At 36.9% G+C, this 14,879-nt stretch overlaps 1 protein-coding gene across 6 annotated transcripts in view; it reads right to left on the bottom strand.

Moving 5' to 3' along the window:
• Nucleotides 1-14,879, bottom strand: part of SHLD2 (shieldin complex subunit 2) — an 84,010-nt gene that overhangs the window by 17,945 nt on the left and 51,186 nt on the right. For all 6 annotated transcript variants that reach the window (XM_058696920.1, XM_058696922.1, XM_058696925.1 and 3 more), the window contains 3 exons: nt 12,446-12,553; nt 6,007-6,201; nt 5,710-5,844 (listed from right to left, as the gene is read on the bottom strand). In XM_058696920.1, coding sequence (XP_058552903.1) covers nt 5,710-5,844; nt 6,007-6,201; nt 12,446-12,553 — 438 coding nt within the window. The remainder of the gene's footprint in view (nt 1-5,709; nt 5,845-6,006; nt 6,202-12,445; nt 12,554-14,879) is intronic.

The following is a 14,879-nucleotide window of genomic DNA, read 5'->3' as shown; positions in this document are numbered from 1 at the left end:
TCTGCCATAAGTAATACCTGTCATTGATTTTCCAACACCTTTGTTTGCTTATTTAGCTAATTTTTCCAGGACCAAAAAAAAAAGCATTGAGAGACAACTGCATGTATTTTTAGCTCCGTCAGTAATAATTTGAATCCTTAAAACCACAGTAGCACAGAGCTCCTTTCCAAATAATCACATTCTATATTAATAAATTCAACTTTATAATAAAACAAAAAGATTTCTTAGCACTAAGTTTTCTAATAATAACAGCTACTTTTATAAAACAGTATTTTTAGTTTCCTTCAGGCAATAAATCTAATTCACACCCCTCCCCAACACTGCCTTAGTTTTTTTTCCTTAGTTTCTTTTGGAAAAATGGACAGTCTTAAAAACGGTAAATCTGTACAGACAGAGCATCGTTAGGAAGAGCTAAAGCATATATATTCCAAGTTTTTGCTTAAAAACAATCACTATTTTTAAAATGGTTTGCTTGTCTTATTATAAAATACATGCTCAGAAATCAGAGAAGCTAAATAAGCAAATAAATAACACCTGTAATCTCAACATCCCCAAATCAACACAGTTAACACTTTTGTGGACATCCAGTTGTTTTCATGTGATTTTTACTTAATATGTTAAATATATTTTGTATGTCCTTAAGTATTATTCTATATTAATTTTTTTAATGTTTATTTACTTTTGAGAGAGAGAGAGACAGAGAGACAGAGAGAGAGCAAGCAGGGGAGAGACAGACACAGAAGGAGACACAGAATCCAAAGCAGGCTCCAGGATCCGAGTTGTCAGCACAGAGCCCAATGCAGGGCTCGAACCCATGAACCACGAGATCATGACCTAAGTCGAAGTCGGATGCCCAAATGACTGAGGCACCCAGGCGTCCCGTTATTTTATATTATTTTTAAATACTACATAATATGTCAATACTTTGGCACAGATATTCCAAAATCTTAAAAATTATTATAGCAATTCCCTATTTAAAGCATGTTGGTTGTTTTTTCAATTTTTTATTATTATAACAATACTGTGATAAATATATTTTTAGCTACATCTCTATAGCCATGAGAAATTCCTAGAAGTATAATCATTAGGTGAAAGGTATTCCAAATTCTGAGATTTTCAAACACATTATCAGTTGTCCTCAAGAAAGGTTTTGCCAAGTTACATTTCCAATAGTTTATGAGAGTAGCTCTTCCTCCACATATTCTCTATCAATTTCTCAGGAGAAAAATCACGGGCTGTCATTATTTTATTTGTGTGCCTTCAATTACAAGTAAATTTTTTTCATACATTCATTGGCCATTTTTATTTCTTCTTTGGGGGACTTTCTGTTCATATCTCTTGCCCATTTATCCTTACAGATATTTGTCTTTTGTTTATTGCATTATTTTCTGACAAAATACAGTATTTTTTTCTGGTTTTTCACTTTCTTTTTAATTTGGTATATGGTGATTTTTATGTACGGTTCTTGTTGCTGCATTTTTTTAACCTTCTAATCTTTTTTTTTTTTTTAACGTTTATTTATTTTTGAGACAAAGAGAGACAGAGCATGAATGGGGGAGGGTCAATGAGAGGGAGACACAGAATCTGAAACAGGCTCCAGGCTCTGAGCTGTCAGCACAGAGCCCGACGCGAGGCTCGAACTCACGGACAGCGAAATCATGACCTGAGCCGAAGTCGGCCGCTTAACCGACTGAGCCACCCAGGCGCCCCTAACCTTCTAATCTTTAGATACCAAATAAGTTTGCTTATATTTTCTTCTACTACTCACGGTTTCTTTTTTTAAAAGATAGTTGAAACTTTAATGCATCTGGAATTTATTTTGGCACAAATATGAAGTATAAACTCAATTCTCCTTTTTCCCCAAATTGTTAGCTCGATATTTCAAACATTACCTGCTCTTTTTCCAAAAGGAAAAAGTTTCCTTTATTTCTTAATTATAAATAAAATATATTTACTATAAAATATTTATACAATAAAAGAAAAGAGCAGTAATAGATAAAATAAGATTGGCCAATGTTTTAATATAGTAGATAATGGGTACTGTAGCTCATTATATTATTTTGTATATATTAAGTTTGAAGTTTTTACTAAAGGTTTAAAAAATAAATGTGGATTCACACATCCATATAATTCAAACTAGAGGCATAAAGAAAAAAAAACACACATAGCATTTTGGTATCTCCAATTCTTTAGTATTTAGTATTTCCAATTCTTTTAATGTATACGCATACTTACATACCTGCTTTATTATAATGGGATCCTACTGTACATGAAACTATATAATGTACTTATTTTTTTCCTTTTTCCATGTTTTTAATTGCCATTATTGCACCAATACGGCATATGCTTTATACACATATATATTTCATTTTCAATTTTATCATGTACTGTTTAAACTAAATATTAACATCATTTCCATCTCTCCAGGCTAATGAACATACATATCTTTGGTAGTGAATACCTTTCTGTGTCCACCCAGACCACAAATGACCTTCTCAACTGCTCCTTCACCCTCTGAAATAAGCTCAGGCATTCCTATTGTACTTTCCCACCCTGCCCCTGAGGCCACAGTTGATTGAATAGAATTCAATCCGGGCAATCAGATTTTCCGTGCTAGGAATTTGGAAATGGCACTGGTCTAGGTTAAAAGGAAAAGTAAGAGCAGGAGCTACAGGGTAACCATCTTCTGCTGCCTTCCCTATGGTTGAAAAGCAGAGGAAGTCCGCAAGGAGTGAATAAAGCAGACAGACAGAGAAGCTGCCTGGTACCCACAAAGCTTTTCAGCTCCCAGTCCCAAGAACCCCTGAACCCATCAGCGCTCTTGCTCTCTGCACCCTGAGACATTCATTCCTGTATACTTCAGATACATCCCCCTGAATTGTTGAAATTACCCAGAGAAGAGGTCCAGTTCTAACTACAAGCCCTCTGTGCCCAAGTTTAAATGTAATTTCTTAATACATTCCATGGATTGCAAAACCTCTGTGCACAGACATTTTCAAATGTCTGTGTGTGGTTTTTTTTCTTATCATTTGAAATGAAGTTACTTCCTCCTCAAACTTGAGTCTCTTACTTCTTAAAGACTGGGAATTTTGACTGGTTGCTTAATCTGTATTTTATTCTTACTTCATTTATTCATAAAGAAAACAGGGGCACGAGGGTGGCTCAGTCGGTTAAACGTCTGACTTCAGCTCAGGTCATGATCTGGCGGTTTGTAGGTTCGGCCCCACGTCTGGGCTCTGTGCTGACAGCTCAGAGCCTGGAGCCTGCTTTGGATTCTGTGTCTCCTTCTCTCTCTGCCCCTCCCCGCTCACAGTTTGTCTCTCTCTCTCTCTCTCAAAAATAAATAAACATTAAAAAAAGAAGAAAACATCTATGAGGGCAGGCACAGTGCTGTGTAATGAGCATACAGTGGTGAACAAGCATGGCAGGATGCTTGTATTCATAGAAATTTTAATCTATGGAGAAAATCAGTTTTCAAGCAAGCAAATAAGCTGGATAATCCTGATTGTGTTCAGTGGCACAAATGGCCTTCAAAGAGTTGATCTGATAGAGAGTGGTTATGCATATGTGTGTGAGGCCCCTCTGAGAATATGAAATTGGGGCTGAGAAATGAAGGAGCCATCCACGCAGGGAGCTTCGGGAGAAAGCACTCTGGACAAGGGAAACATGTAAATTCAGGATCCAAGCCAGGAAAAAGATCAGCAAGTTCAAGTAACAGAGAGGAGTCATGTGCAGGTTGGACTAGTTAGTCTGAGGGAGACTGGTATTGAGACAATTTGTAATACATTTTTATATTGAATCATGAATTATGGATGTGAATAGATTTCAAACTTCCATGCAGACCTAACTATGATTTTGCATGAAGTATAATCACAAATGTTGGGATCATTTGCATTACTCTGCCTATTTAGTAATATCACAAGAGTGATTTACTACAATTTGTTACATTTTTAAAGTATTAGATTTCTATTAGATACTTTCAGGTGAATATTGCATTAGAATGGCATTCACTTCTGAATAGCTTATTTTATGTACCCACTTATCCCTAAGAAGTCCACACTCATTAGGACCTAGACTGTGATCAACACTTGCTACATATGAGGCATCCCAAATTCCCATGCATATTTCAAAAGAATGTGGATTTGGGATTTCTTATTATTCTTCCCCCAAAATATCAGCTCTGTGATCTCCAGTATTCAGTAACAACTACCTGACGGTCATTTCTGATTATATCACCCACATGTGAGTTTGTTATCCTCAGGAACAAGTAAAACCAGTGCCCAGTGTGGAGGTTAACATAGAGAATGCCTCAAGAAGTCCTAAATGAATACATAAAATGCTAACAATTTCTGAAGGGAGAATTACTTACTTAGATGATCCTTCAAAATTGGTATTATCCTATTTTAAAAAGAATAATCTTGAGGTATTGAGGTGGATATCATAACTTAAAAGTGATGGCAATGAATAAAGTGTGCTAAATTAATGAGTGAACAAAGAACAACTGTATCTTAATTCCTGGACTCACAAATTTTCAATATTAACCTAAATACCATAGAATTATCTAGAGACAACTGGAATGTCTCTTCTATTAACCAAAGAACTACTATATTCTTCTATATTTCAAAGAATATCCACATTAAGCCCAGAGCAGTGTGCTTGGCTACAGCTCTCATCAATGGAATAACACCTTTGACCTACATTTTGTCCCGCATGCACTAGACTCATGTTCCCAGCTCTGACATAATGGTCAATAATGATGGCTGGTCTACCACTGACATGTGTTTGTTGGATTTCTCAACTGAACAAATATTTGTTGCTGTTTGATCCTAACATGAAAGTCAAAAGTCAGACTTATCTCAAATCTTGGTTATGGGCTATTAATGATTAAAAGAGAGAATGTGACAGATCGTATCCTTAGATAATTATTTTGTAGGTAGAAGTTTGGGAAGAGGCATTAACTCTTTGGGGTAAAAAAAAAAAAAAAAGTCACACACCTAATCAATCTGTAGATTAATTTAGCAGGATAAAATGACTGGTAAGCCACTAAACTGTCTCTGACTGTCACAACTAAAGAATCTCACAATATCAAAATGAAGATACATCATTTTCTTGAAACATCAATTCCATTTAATTAAATACATCATAAATTATTATTAACTCCTGTTTTAAAGAAAACGGAATCGTACGTCATATTTTAAACACGAACATTGTATGGATGGCTAATAGTCCGCGCTTTTAGAACAACCGGTATAAAAGCCTGGAATGCACTCATTTATTAAACAGTAACATTGAGACTTGAAAGGGTTAATGCAGCTCCCCTAACATCTGCCTTATAACCAGGGAGAAGTTTATTTATCAGGGTACTTTGGCTGAATAAAAACTGTAGAAGCTTCTCCAGAATTCAATTTTAAAGAACATTTCCTGAAGGAGATAAGACCTTCGCTAAAAAGGTAAAGTAGTATACCTGGGAATAAGTAGAAGCTTTTATTCTACCACCATTAATTATAGAGGACTTTTCAGATCACTAAACTGCTTACAGGAGGTATAAAATTATAACAGAAGAAATCTGAAGAAGAATAGTCAATTATGACCACCTACTATTTCAAACACAGACCTTCTTACTCTCTTAAGAAGTTCCTCATCTGAGGCTCATAAGCATTAATCATTTACCTAACTATAAATAGATTAAATGTTTTTTGGTGTATTTACCTTTTTTCCTTTGAAGTTGAGGGTACCAGGCTGCTCCAGGACCCCATAATACAAGCACATAATGTTGACCTTGGACCTGTTCCACTGTTAACATAACTTTCCTTTGCTTCTGTCCTCTATAACTGTATAATGCCTCTGGGAAAGAAATATTTTAGTTGGCATTACTCTCTCACAGGTGACACCATACTCTAATGTCTCATGATAAATACAACCGTGATACCCAAATGATATCCTAAGAAAGTCTTGTATCTTAATTATTTTATAACCTAAAATTGAGAAGGAGCCCCCAGTGTTTACCTGTCAGTATAGTGATATCAACAACCCTCAGCACCGCATGGACTAACATGTCCGGCTGCAGCTCCTCCAATTCTACAAATTCTATACTGCTCACTTTCTGAGGCTGCCTCTGAGGAAGATCTCGGAGATAGGAATGTTTTGAAGACACGTATGCCAGTAAGTCTCGAAGTACGGCATCACTGACTATCTTGGAATCTAAGAAAGAAAAACACACACATGCAGAAAAGATGGCAAAATTATATTTTCTTGAAAACACAGTATTTTCTTAGAAATGCATTTTATCTTGTAAAGTGTGATTAAGTGTAAAAACCACGCTTTCATTTCTACAAATATGTAACTTATTCTTAAATGTGTAGATGCAAAACATAAGCCTGATTATTTTTAACCAACGGAATTAAAATTATTTACTATCTCCAGAAATAACTTGCCCTGTTCCCTTCTCGGTTCCGTTTTTCTACCAATTAACTAAGACCAGTATTTCTTTTCTTTTTTTTTTTTTACTCCTCCATTACCCTCTTATACCCAATCGGTCCCCTAATCCCTGCAGTCTGATTGGCTCACACCTTCCACGACTATCCCAACCACTGCTATTCTTCCTCAAGGCTCTTACATTTCTCACGTGAAATGCTCTTAAGGGTCACCTACCTGACCCTCCCTAAACATGTCTTCCTTTTCCCCACTTCTATGCCTCTGTCCTTACGATTGTCTCTGGCTACAATGCAGCCATCCTCTCAACCTATCCAAATACTACACAGAATACACTATGGAGAGGCTCTCAGTGACTTCTTCCCCTGAACTTAGAGGGTTTTTATCTCCAGCTCCCGTGTGGCATGTGAGCATGTGCTACACTGGCATAGTCCCTTGATTATTGGAACAGTTATTTAGTTCTTTGGTCATTATGCCATTTACATGTTTTTCTCCTATGTTTAAATTATTTGTCTCAATTTTTCTCATTTTTTGAGATACATTTACATATAATAAAATGCACACATTGATAAGTTTGCTGATTAAAATTTAATTTCCTTGAAGGAAAAGGAGGTGTATTTGAATATATGGTGGATTGTTGATCAAAATACAACCTTAGCAAAAGGTACTTACATACCTTTTTAGAAGGTTGGGTCTATTTGCCGATTTCAGTAGAAAAAAAAAAACCAAGTAATTCTTTCCTTCTCCCTTTAACACCCTCCTCCTAATGTATTTCTTATGCCACACTAAAGCCTCATTACTCATTCACTAATCAGAAGACCATCCACTGTGTGCCAGGCATCATGCCAGGTTCTAGGGATACAAAGATATACCTTGTCTGTATACCTGCCATTATACCTGCACAGAAGAATTATCAACCTAGAGACAGTCAATAACAAACACAGGGCTTAGAGTATAAGAGATACATGGAAGCATTCTAGCAACACACAAAATCAACTGCCCAGGCAAGTGGAAAGAGGCTTTATTGAAGAAATATTTGAGCTGGGTTTTGGAAAAATGTCCTGGAGTTTTCTAGGTAATAATTGGAGGAGGGGGTATATCTCCAGGTAAAGAGAAAGGGGTCTGTATTCCTTTATGTATTATAGATGCCTCTGGCAGTCTGATGAAGTATAAATCCATTATCAGAATAATATTTTTATAATAGCCTTATTGAGATATAACTCACATGCATAAAATTATCTTTATCAGAATAGTATTTTTATAACAGCCTTGTTGAGATATAATTCACATGCATAAAATTCACCTTTTTAAAGTGTATAATTCAGGGCACCTGGCTGACTCAGTCATAGAACATTCAACTCTAAACCTCAAGGTCGTGAGTTCAAACCCCATGTTGGGTGTGAAGTCTACTCAAAAATAAAATTTTAAAAAATGGAAAGAAAAGAAAAGAAAAGAAAAGGAAAGAAAAAAAAAAGAAAAAGTAATGGGGCACCTAGGTGGCTCAGTCAGTTAAGCATCCTACTTCAGCTCAGCTCATGATTTCATGGTTCATGGGTTCAAGCCCCAAATCGGGCTCTGTGCTGACAGCTCAGACCATGATTCTGTCTCCCTCTCTGCCCCTCCCCCACTCATGCTCTGTCTCTATCTCAAAACTGAATAAACGTTAAAAAAAAATTTTTTTAAGGGGCACCTGGATGGCTCAGTCAGTTAAATACCTGACTTCGGTTCAGGTCACGATCTCACAGTTCATGGGTCCAAGCCCCTTGTCAGGCTCTGTGCTGACAGCTCAGAGCCTGGAGGCTGCTTCAGATTCTGTCTCCCTCTCTCTCTGCCCCTCCCCAGTTCATGCTCGCTCGCTCTCTCTCTCTCTCTCTCAAAAATAAATATTTTAAAAAAATTTTTTTAATTTTTAAATAAAATATAATAATAAAAATAATTTAGTTCTGCATAGTATTCCACTGTGGAAATGTAACACAATTTAATCAACCATTCTGCTATGTAGAGGCATTCCAATTTTTCCCTCTTGCAATTACAAATACTGCCTCATGTTGTTATAATTGTATCTTTAGGACAGATTCCTACAAGTAGGCTTGCTGGGTTGAAAGCTGAGTACATACATACTTTGTAATTTTGTATCACCAAATATCTCTCCAGAAACTGCAGTAATTCTCATTGCCTCCAGCAATGTGTCAGAGGGCCTGTTTTCCCACAGCCTCATCAACAGCATGTGTTATCATATTTTTAAATTTTTGCCAATCTGATAGTAAGAAATAAAATTTCTGTGTAGTTTTAATTTGAATGACTCAGGTCTTTTTCCCATTTTTCCTATCAGGTCCTTTGTCACTCAATTTGTAAGAGTTCTCCCTGTACTAGGAATATTAGCCTTTCGTCTAGGTGTATGTTGCAAATATTCTCTCCAAGTCTGCCGATTGTCTTTTGGCTTTGTTAATGGTGCTTCTGGTCATGCAAAATTTTATTTTTCTTTTTTTTTTAATTTTTTTTTAACGTTTATTTATTTTTGACACAGAGAGAGACAGAGCATGAACGGGGGAGGGGCAGAGAGAGAGGGAGACACAGAATCCGAAGCAGGCTCCAGGCTCTGAGCCATCAGCCCAGAGCCCGACGCGGGGCTCGAACTCACGGACCGTGAGATCGTGACCTGAGCTGAAGTCGGACGCTCAACCGACTGAGCCACCCAGGCACCCCAAAATTTTATTTTTCTACAGTCAAATTTATCCGTCTTTTTTTTTCTTTAACTGCTTCCGTATTCTGAGCAATAATAAGAAAGTGTTCCCTACATCAAGATGATAGAGAAATTCATCCATGTTTCCTTCTGGTAACTGAATGGTTATATTTTTTATGTTTAGATTTTTAATCCATTTGGAGTTTATTCTTCTATTTTGTGTGAGATACTGTTCTAATTTTGTCTTTTTTCGAAATGGCTACCCAGTTGCCTCACCACCATTTATTAAAAAGTTTACCTTTACCTCAGTGATCTCAGATAATATCTTTGTCATATACTAAATTATATGTATACAGGTCTAATTCTGATCTTCCTGTTCTATTCCACTGGTCCATCTGTCTATTTATGTACCAGTATCACACTGTTTTAATTATAGAGGCTTTACAGTTTAATGCCTGTCTCGTAAGCATGGTCCCTTGTGCTTTTTCTTTTTGAATGTTTTCCTGGATATTCCTGCATGTTTGTTTTTCCATACGATGGTTAGTATCAAGTTGTATATGCCATAGCATGGCTTCCCGATATTGTTATTGAGATGGCCCTGAATTTATAAATTCACTTATGGAGACCGGATACCATTATAATGTTGAGTCACCTTATTCAGGAACAGGGAATGTTGTGCTTCCATTTCTTCTTGTCTTTCTTTCTTTCTGGAGTGGTTAAATTTTTTTCCTTATATAGGCTTTGCAAATTTCTTGTTAAATGTATTCCGAAGTATCTTCTTTATTGCTTTCACCAATGACTTTTGCCCTACCATCATGTCCTCTGTTCAGTGTTTGTATATGGAAGGCTAGTGACGGTTTCAACATTAATTTTAGTATCCTGTTGCACCACTGAATTCCTTTATCGTTTGAATTGATTCTTTGGTTCCCTGGAGTGTTTCTGATATGTTATCAAAGCATTTGCACGTATAGTTTTTACTCTTCTTCACCCATCCAGATACCTCTGCTTGTCTAGTTGTATTGGTTGATAACTCCAGTATCATGATAACGAGCAACGAGCAGCAGAAATAGTGGACATCCTTACCTTGTTCCTGATTTTAGTGGAAATGCCTCTAGTGTTTCTCCATTAAATAAGATACTGGCATTAGGACTAAATACATCTGTTTTAGTGACACAGTATCAACTGTATTGTAATTGTTACCACTGTATTGATACTATATTTATTGATCCTGAAGGAGAAAGTATCCTCAACTCCATTTCCTGGAGAGCTTCTTATGATAAAGGGGTGCTCAATTTTGTCAATATTTATGGAGATAATCATACAATTTTTCTTTCCATTTATTAATATGGTATATGATAGTCATAGACCTTCTAATATTGAAACACATCTTTCCATTTCTGGAAAAAATCTCACTTGGTCATTATTTCTTTAAGGTAGTGTTAGATTTCGTTTACTAATATTTTGTTTAGACTTTGTATGCGTGTACGATACTAGTCTGTGTTCTTATTTGTAATGTCTTTCTTTGGTTTAGGTGTCAGTGTCTTACTTACTTTATAAAAGGAATCAGGAAGTTTCCTTCTTCAATATTCTAGAAGAATTTTCAGAGCACTGGAACTATCTGGTCTCTTGGTAGAATTCTCCTGTGAAACGATGTGAGCCTGGCAACATTTTTGTATGGTAGTTCTTGAATAATTTGCTCTATTTCTTCTATAGAACTGGTCTGCCTAAGCTATATCTCAAATCCATCCATTTCTCATTATCTCTGCTGGCCACCCATTATCTCTCAACCTCGACTACTGCAGTAACTTCCTAACTCCCTAATTCAGCTCCATGAGCAGCCCTTCGCAGCCAGATCTATGGTATTCCTATCTCTGCCCTTTGTTAGTTTCCGTCATAGCATTCATGATCACCCTCATGTCTGTAGGTTCTTCCTTATCGGCCCGCCACACAGGGACATCGGCGCCACGAAGGCTGGCACCAGGTGGACACTGTTCACCACTGTACCCCCGGTGCACAGTGCTTCAAACAACGTCAACACTTCATACATATAAACTGGGTAGGTGAAGAACTCAACTTTAGTTATTTTATGAGATCATGTCAGTGCTGATTTTCTGTTGACTAGTTTCCCTCGGAAACAGGGAAATCTTAACCCTTTCCAAACACCTTTGTTATTGTTCTAACTGTTGTTACTCTCTTCTACTTACCCTGCCTTCCTTTGAGAATACTTATTACTCACGGGTTGGAATATGCTGTACCTTCCATACATGCCACACGACTTTCTTGTTATTCTAATTAATCTCTTGTAAAATCAGTGTATTCTTATGTACTCATAGCTATCTTTCTATGACACTGTTTCAGTATTCCATCAAATACATTTTGCTTACTATTTCTCCATTAATATTTCTGTATTGTTATTATATATTACATGCAGGTTCAATACCTCATGGTTCAATATATTACATGCAGGTTCAATACCTCACATTTAATCTTCACAGCAACCCTATAAGCTACGTATGTATTTTAATTTCCATTTCACAGATGAGGAAACAAGGGTACAATGAGGTTAAGTAACTTGCCGGAAGACACAGACAAGTGGTAGGGTCAGGATTCAAATCTTGCTCTGACTCCAGAGACTATAACTACCAGTTTATACTGTCTCCCTTACTTTGTTTTCTTTCTTTCTTTCTTTTTTTTTTTTTTTTTTTTTTTTTTTTTATATTTCTTGGAGAAAAAGATAGCTTCTGGGCTCTTCAGTGCTGATTTTAAAGAAGAGAAAATGGATGTCAGAGAAGGAGGGTAGTCTTTCCTTGCAGTGCTGGACTGAAGAACAAGGATTCAAACCACAACTGTCTGAGTGGAAGGCCCAGGCTTTTCTCACGACCTCAAGGGTTCCTAACCAGAGGCTGGGGAACCCCACAGAGAACTTTAGCCTGGCAACAGAGAACTTTAGAGGTCCAGGGAACCATTTGGAGTTATGTGCAAAATTCTGTGTCTATCTACCTAAGTCTATTTTTCTGGAGAAAGGGCACATAGCTTCTCTAAGAGAGCTAGGACTCCCTAAAAGGTTAAGAACTACCACTATGTGGACACTCTAAGGAAAGTAAGAAAATGGAAACTGAACCCCAATATTTCTTAAAACAAATATGATTTACAACGTACAAGTTTATTTTTATAAATTCTATTTTCAGTCTTACTAAAGAAAATAAACCAATACTGTCCAGCTAATCCGTTTAGAAAACATTTTGTAAAATTACTATTTTAACTTTTTTTTCTAATATGTATATATACTTTTGAATACTAAGAAATGATTACATTTAAAACGTGTCTTACATTCTTCAGACTGGACAGACGGGTAACTCCCAAGATTTAATAACTGACTGCTAAAAGTTGATTGTAGTACTGTCTCACCAACCCAATGATCTTCATGAACAGTAACATCTAGACAGGGGGAAACAAAAGTTCTGATCATGTCATAAATTCCTTCACACTGTGGTTAACTTGCCAATCATAGCAAAATATTATTAACATCTCTCACAGGCCAGGCAACTAAAGATCAAGTGGGTTAAATCATCTGCCTAAAGCCACAAAATGATAATATAGCAACAACAGAATTTCGAACACTATCAATATGGAAGCTCATTGCTCCACAAAGAATGGTTTAATGGCTTTTGTTCATGTAAAAAAAAAAAAATGTTATAGTGTCTATTTTGAGAAATTAAAAGGAAATCATTTAGGGGCAGGAAGCAAAGTAATGGTTCCAAAACAGTAGTGTCTAACAGAGTAAATAATATTAGTATGCATTTACCCCTTCTGCCACAAACACATTTGAATATAAGACATCCTTAAAGGACTTGGATTATTTTCCCCTCAATAGCATGGTAATCTTCATCTACAGATGTTAAAAGTGAAAGATTTTGGAGGTAAGGAACACTTTCCAATAGGAAAAAGAGAGCTCTATGATCTAAGATGGATACAAAAGAATCATAAAGTGACACTAAATATACCAACAGGTAGAAACAATTTCAAGTAGAGCAAAACTGTAAGTTAGAGACAGAGACATATCAATCTCTGGAAGAATATAAACAGTGCATAAAAGAATATAAACAGTGCATAAAATGCTAGAGGTATAAAGATATCCTAACAGTAGCCAATTTTTGAGATAATAAGGAAGAAAAACAAGGATGCACACATTCCAAGTAGTCACTTCCAAATTTACACCCAGACCCTTTCCCCAGCTTCAAACCCACTTACCCATTTATCCACAACTGCCTCACGGACATTCCTGACTGGATATTCTATTGGCTCTCCAAATTCAAAAATTGCTCAAACCTGCTTTTCTTCTCACATTACCCATCTCATTTGTTGGCACTGTGGAGCTAGCCAGGTAAATTAAAATGTGAAGTCATCCTGAACGTCTACCTCTCCCTCCCCACCTTCTGTCTCCAAACCCCCACCTGCTGAACACTGCCCCGTGAGTCTCCCCACCGGCCCTTGACAGTGCTATTTTATATCGTGCATTCCTTTCTCTCCTGGCAGGTCCCCTTCCCACCTCCAATCCATGTCCCCCAGGGCCAATGAGTAATTTTTCACCAACATTAATGTGATCCATTAACTAGTTTAAAAAACACTCAGCTCCCCTCTGCCTGGCCAGAAATAGCTAGGACAGCATTTTAGACTCTTCATAATCTGACCATCAGGATGCCTGCTCTTCAGGAAGGAACAAATAAGAAATTTCAAGGACAGACTTCGGAAAACTAGGTTGTAAAACCTATGTTGGGTTAGTGACCTGCTAATCACTGGTGACAGGGTGGAGTGGAATCAATGGCCCAGCCCTTGCCTCCTGGCTGTCCTGATTCCCTCTCACTTATATGCCCTAGAGCCTCTCCTATTTGTTCTTAAAAATCTGTGGTTTCCCCCAGATAGGGCCCAAGGTCCTCTTTGAATTCTGGCCAGCAGTCTCCCATAGACCATCCTTACTTACAGCATCTCTTCATTCTATTGCTGAAAGTCTAACGGCAAAAGGTCAACTGTGTTACTGAACGGAACGTGATCTAGAATACATCTGCTGTGGGAAAATTTTCAGTTTTGGGGTGTATATCAGTAGATAGTATGAGATATCCAACATAGAGATATAATAATGTACAATTGGATGCTGTTAATTAAAATAGGATTTTACCTACAAATTTCTATGTAAATATAATTTTACTACCTAATTAGGTAAGTATAGGTTTCTCTGTTTTCCATGAAGTTTCCATCTGTCCGCACAAACAAAAGAAACTTATTCAGAAATTGATGAACTAGATTACTTTACTAAGGAAATAAGGTAAAAGAGGGGGAAAAAAAACCCTGATATTATTTTTAAAGGTGCTGATAGAAATCATCTAAATATCCTATAATGAGAAAATGGCTAAGTAAAGCGGTAAAGTCACTTGACAGGTTACCTAGTTGCTAACAACCGTATGGACATTAGGGGAAAACACAGAGATGGCAGGTCTGAGTTTCCATCTGCCAGGAAAAGTCCTCCTATGGGGCCCACACAGTGACAGTAATTGCCTTGGTAAAATAACCAGTCCAGGGCTCAACTCTCTCTTTATAGTCTGGGGAATCTGATTTTGTCAGCATCCCCAAAATAGATTTCAGCTCTGCAACATAAGCTCACATTAAACAGGTTCATGAGACAAACAAAAAAAAAAACCAGAACACAATTTTTTTTTTTTAATTTTCACTGAGGCATTAATTGCCACAGAAACAACATTGGCAGCCA

Source organism: Neofelis nebulosa, chromosome 13 (assembly GCF_028018385.1).
Source record: "Neofelis nebulosa isolate mNeoNeb1 chromosome 13, mNeoNeb1.pri, whole genome shotgun sequence".
NCBI lineage: Eukaryota > Metazoa > Chordata > Mammalia > Carnivora > Felidae > Neofelis > Neofelis nebulosa.
Note: the sequence above shows the minus strand (reverse complement) of the source record. Positions and strands in the feature narration are given on the sequence as shown.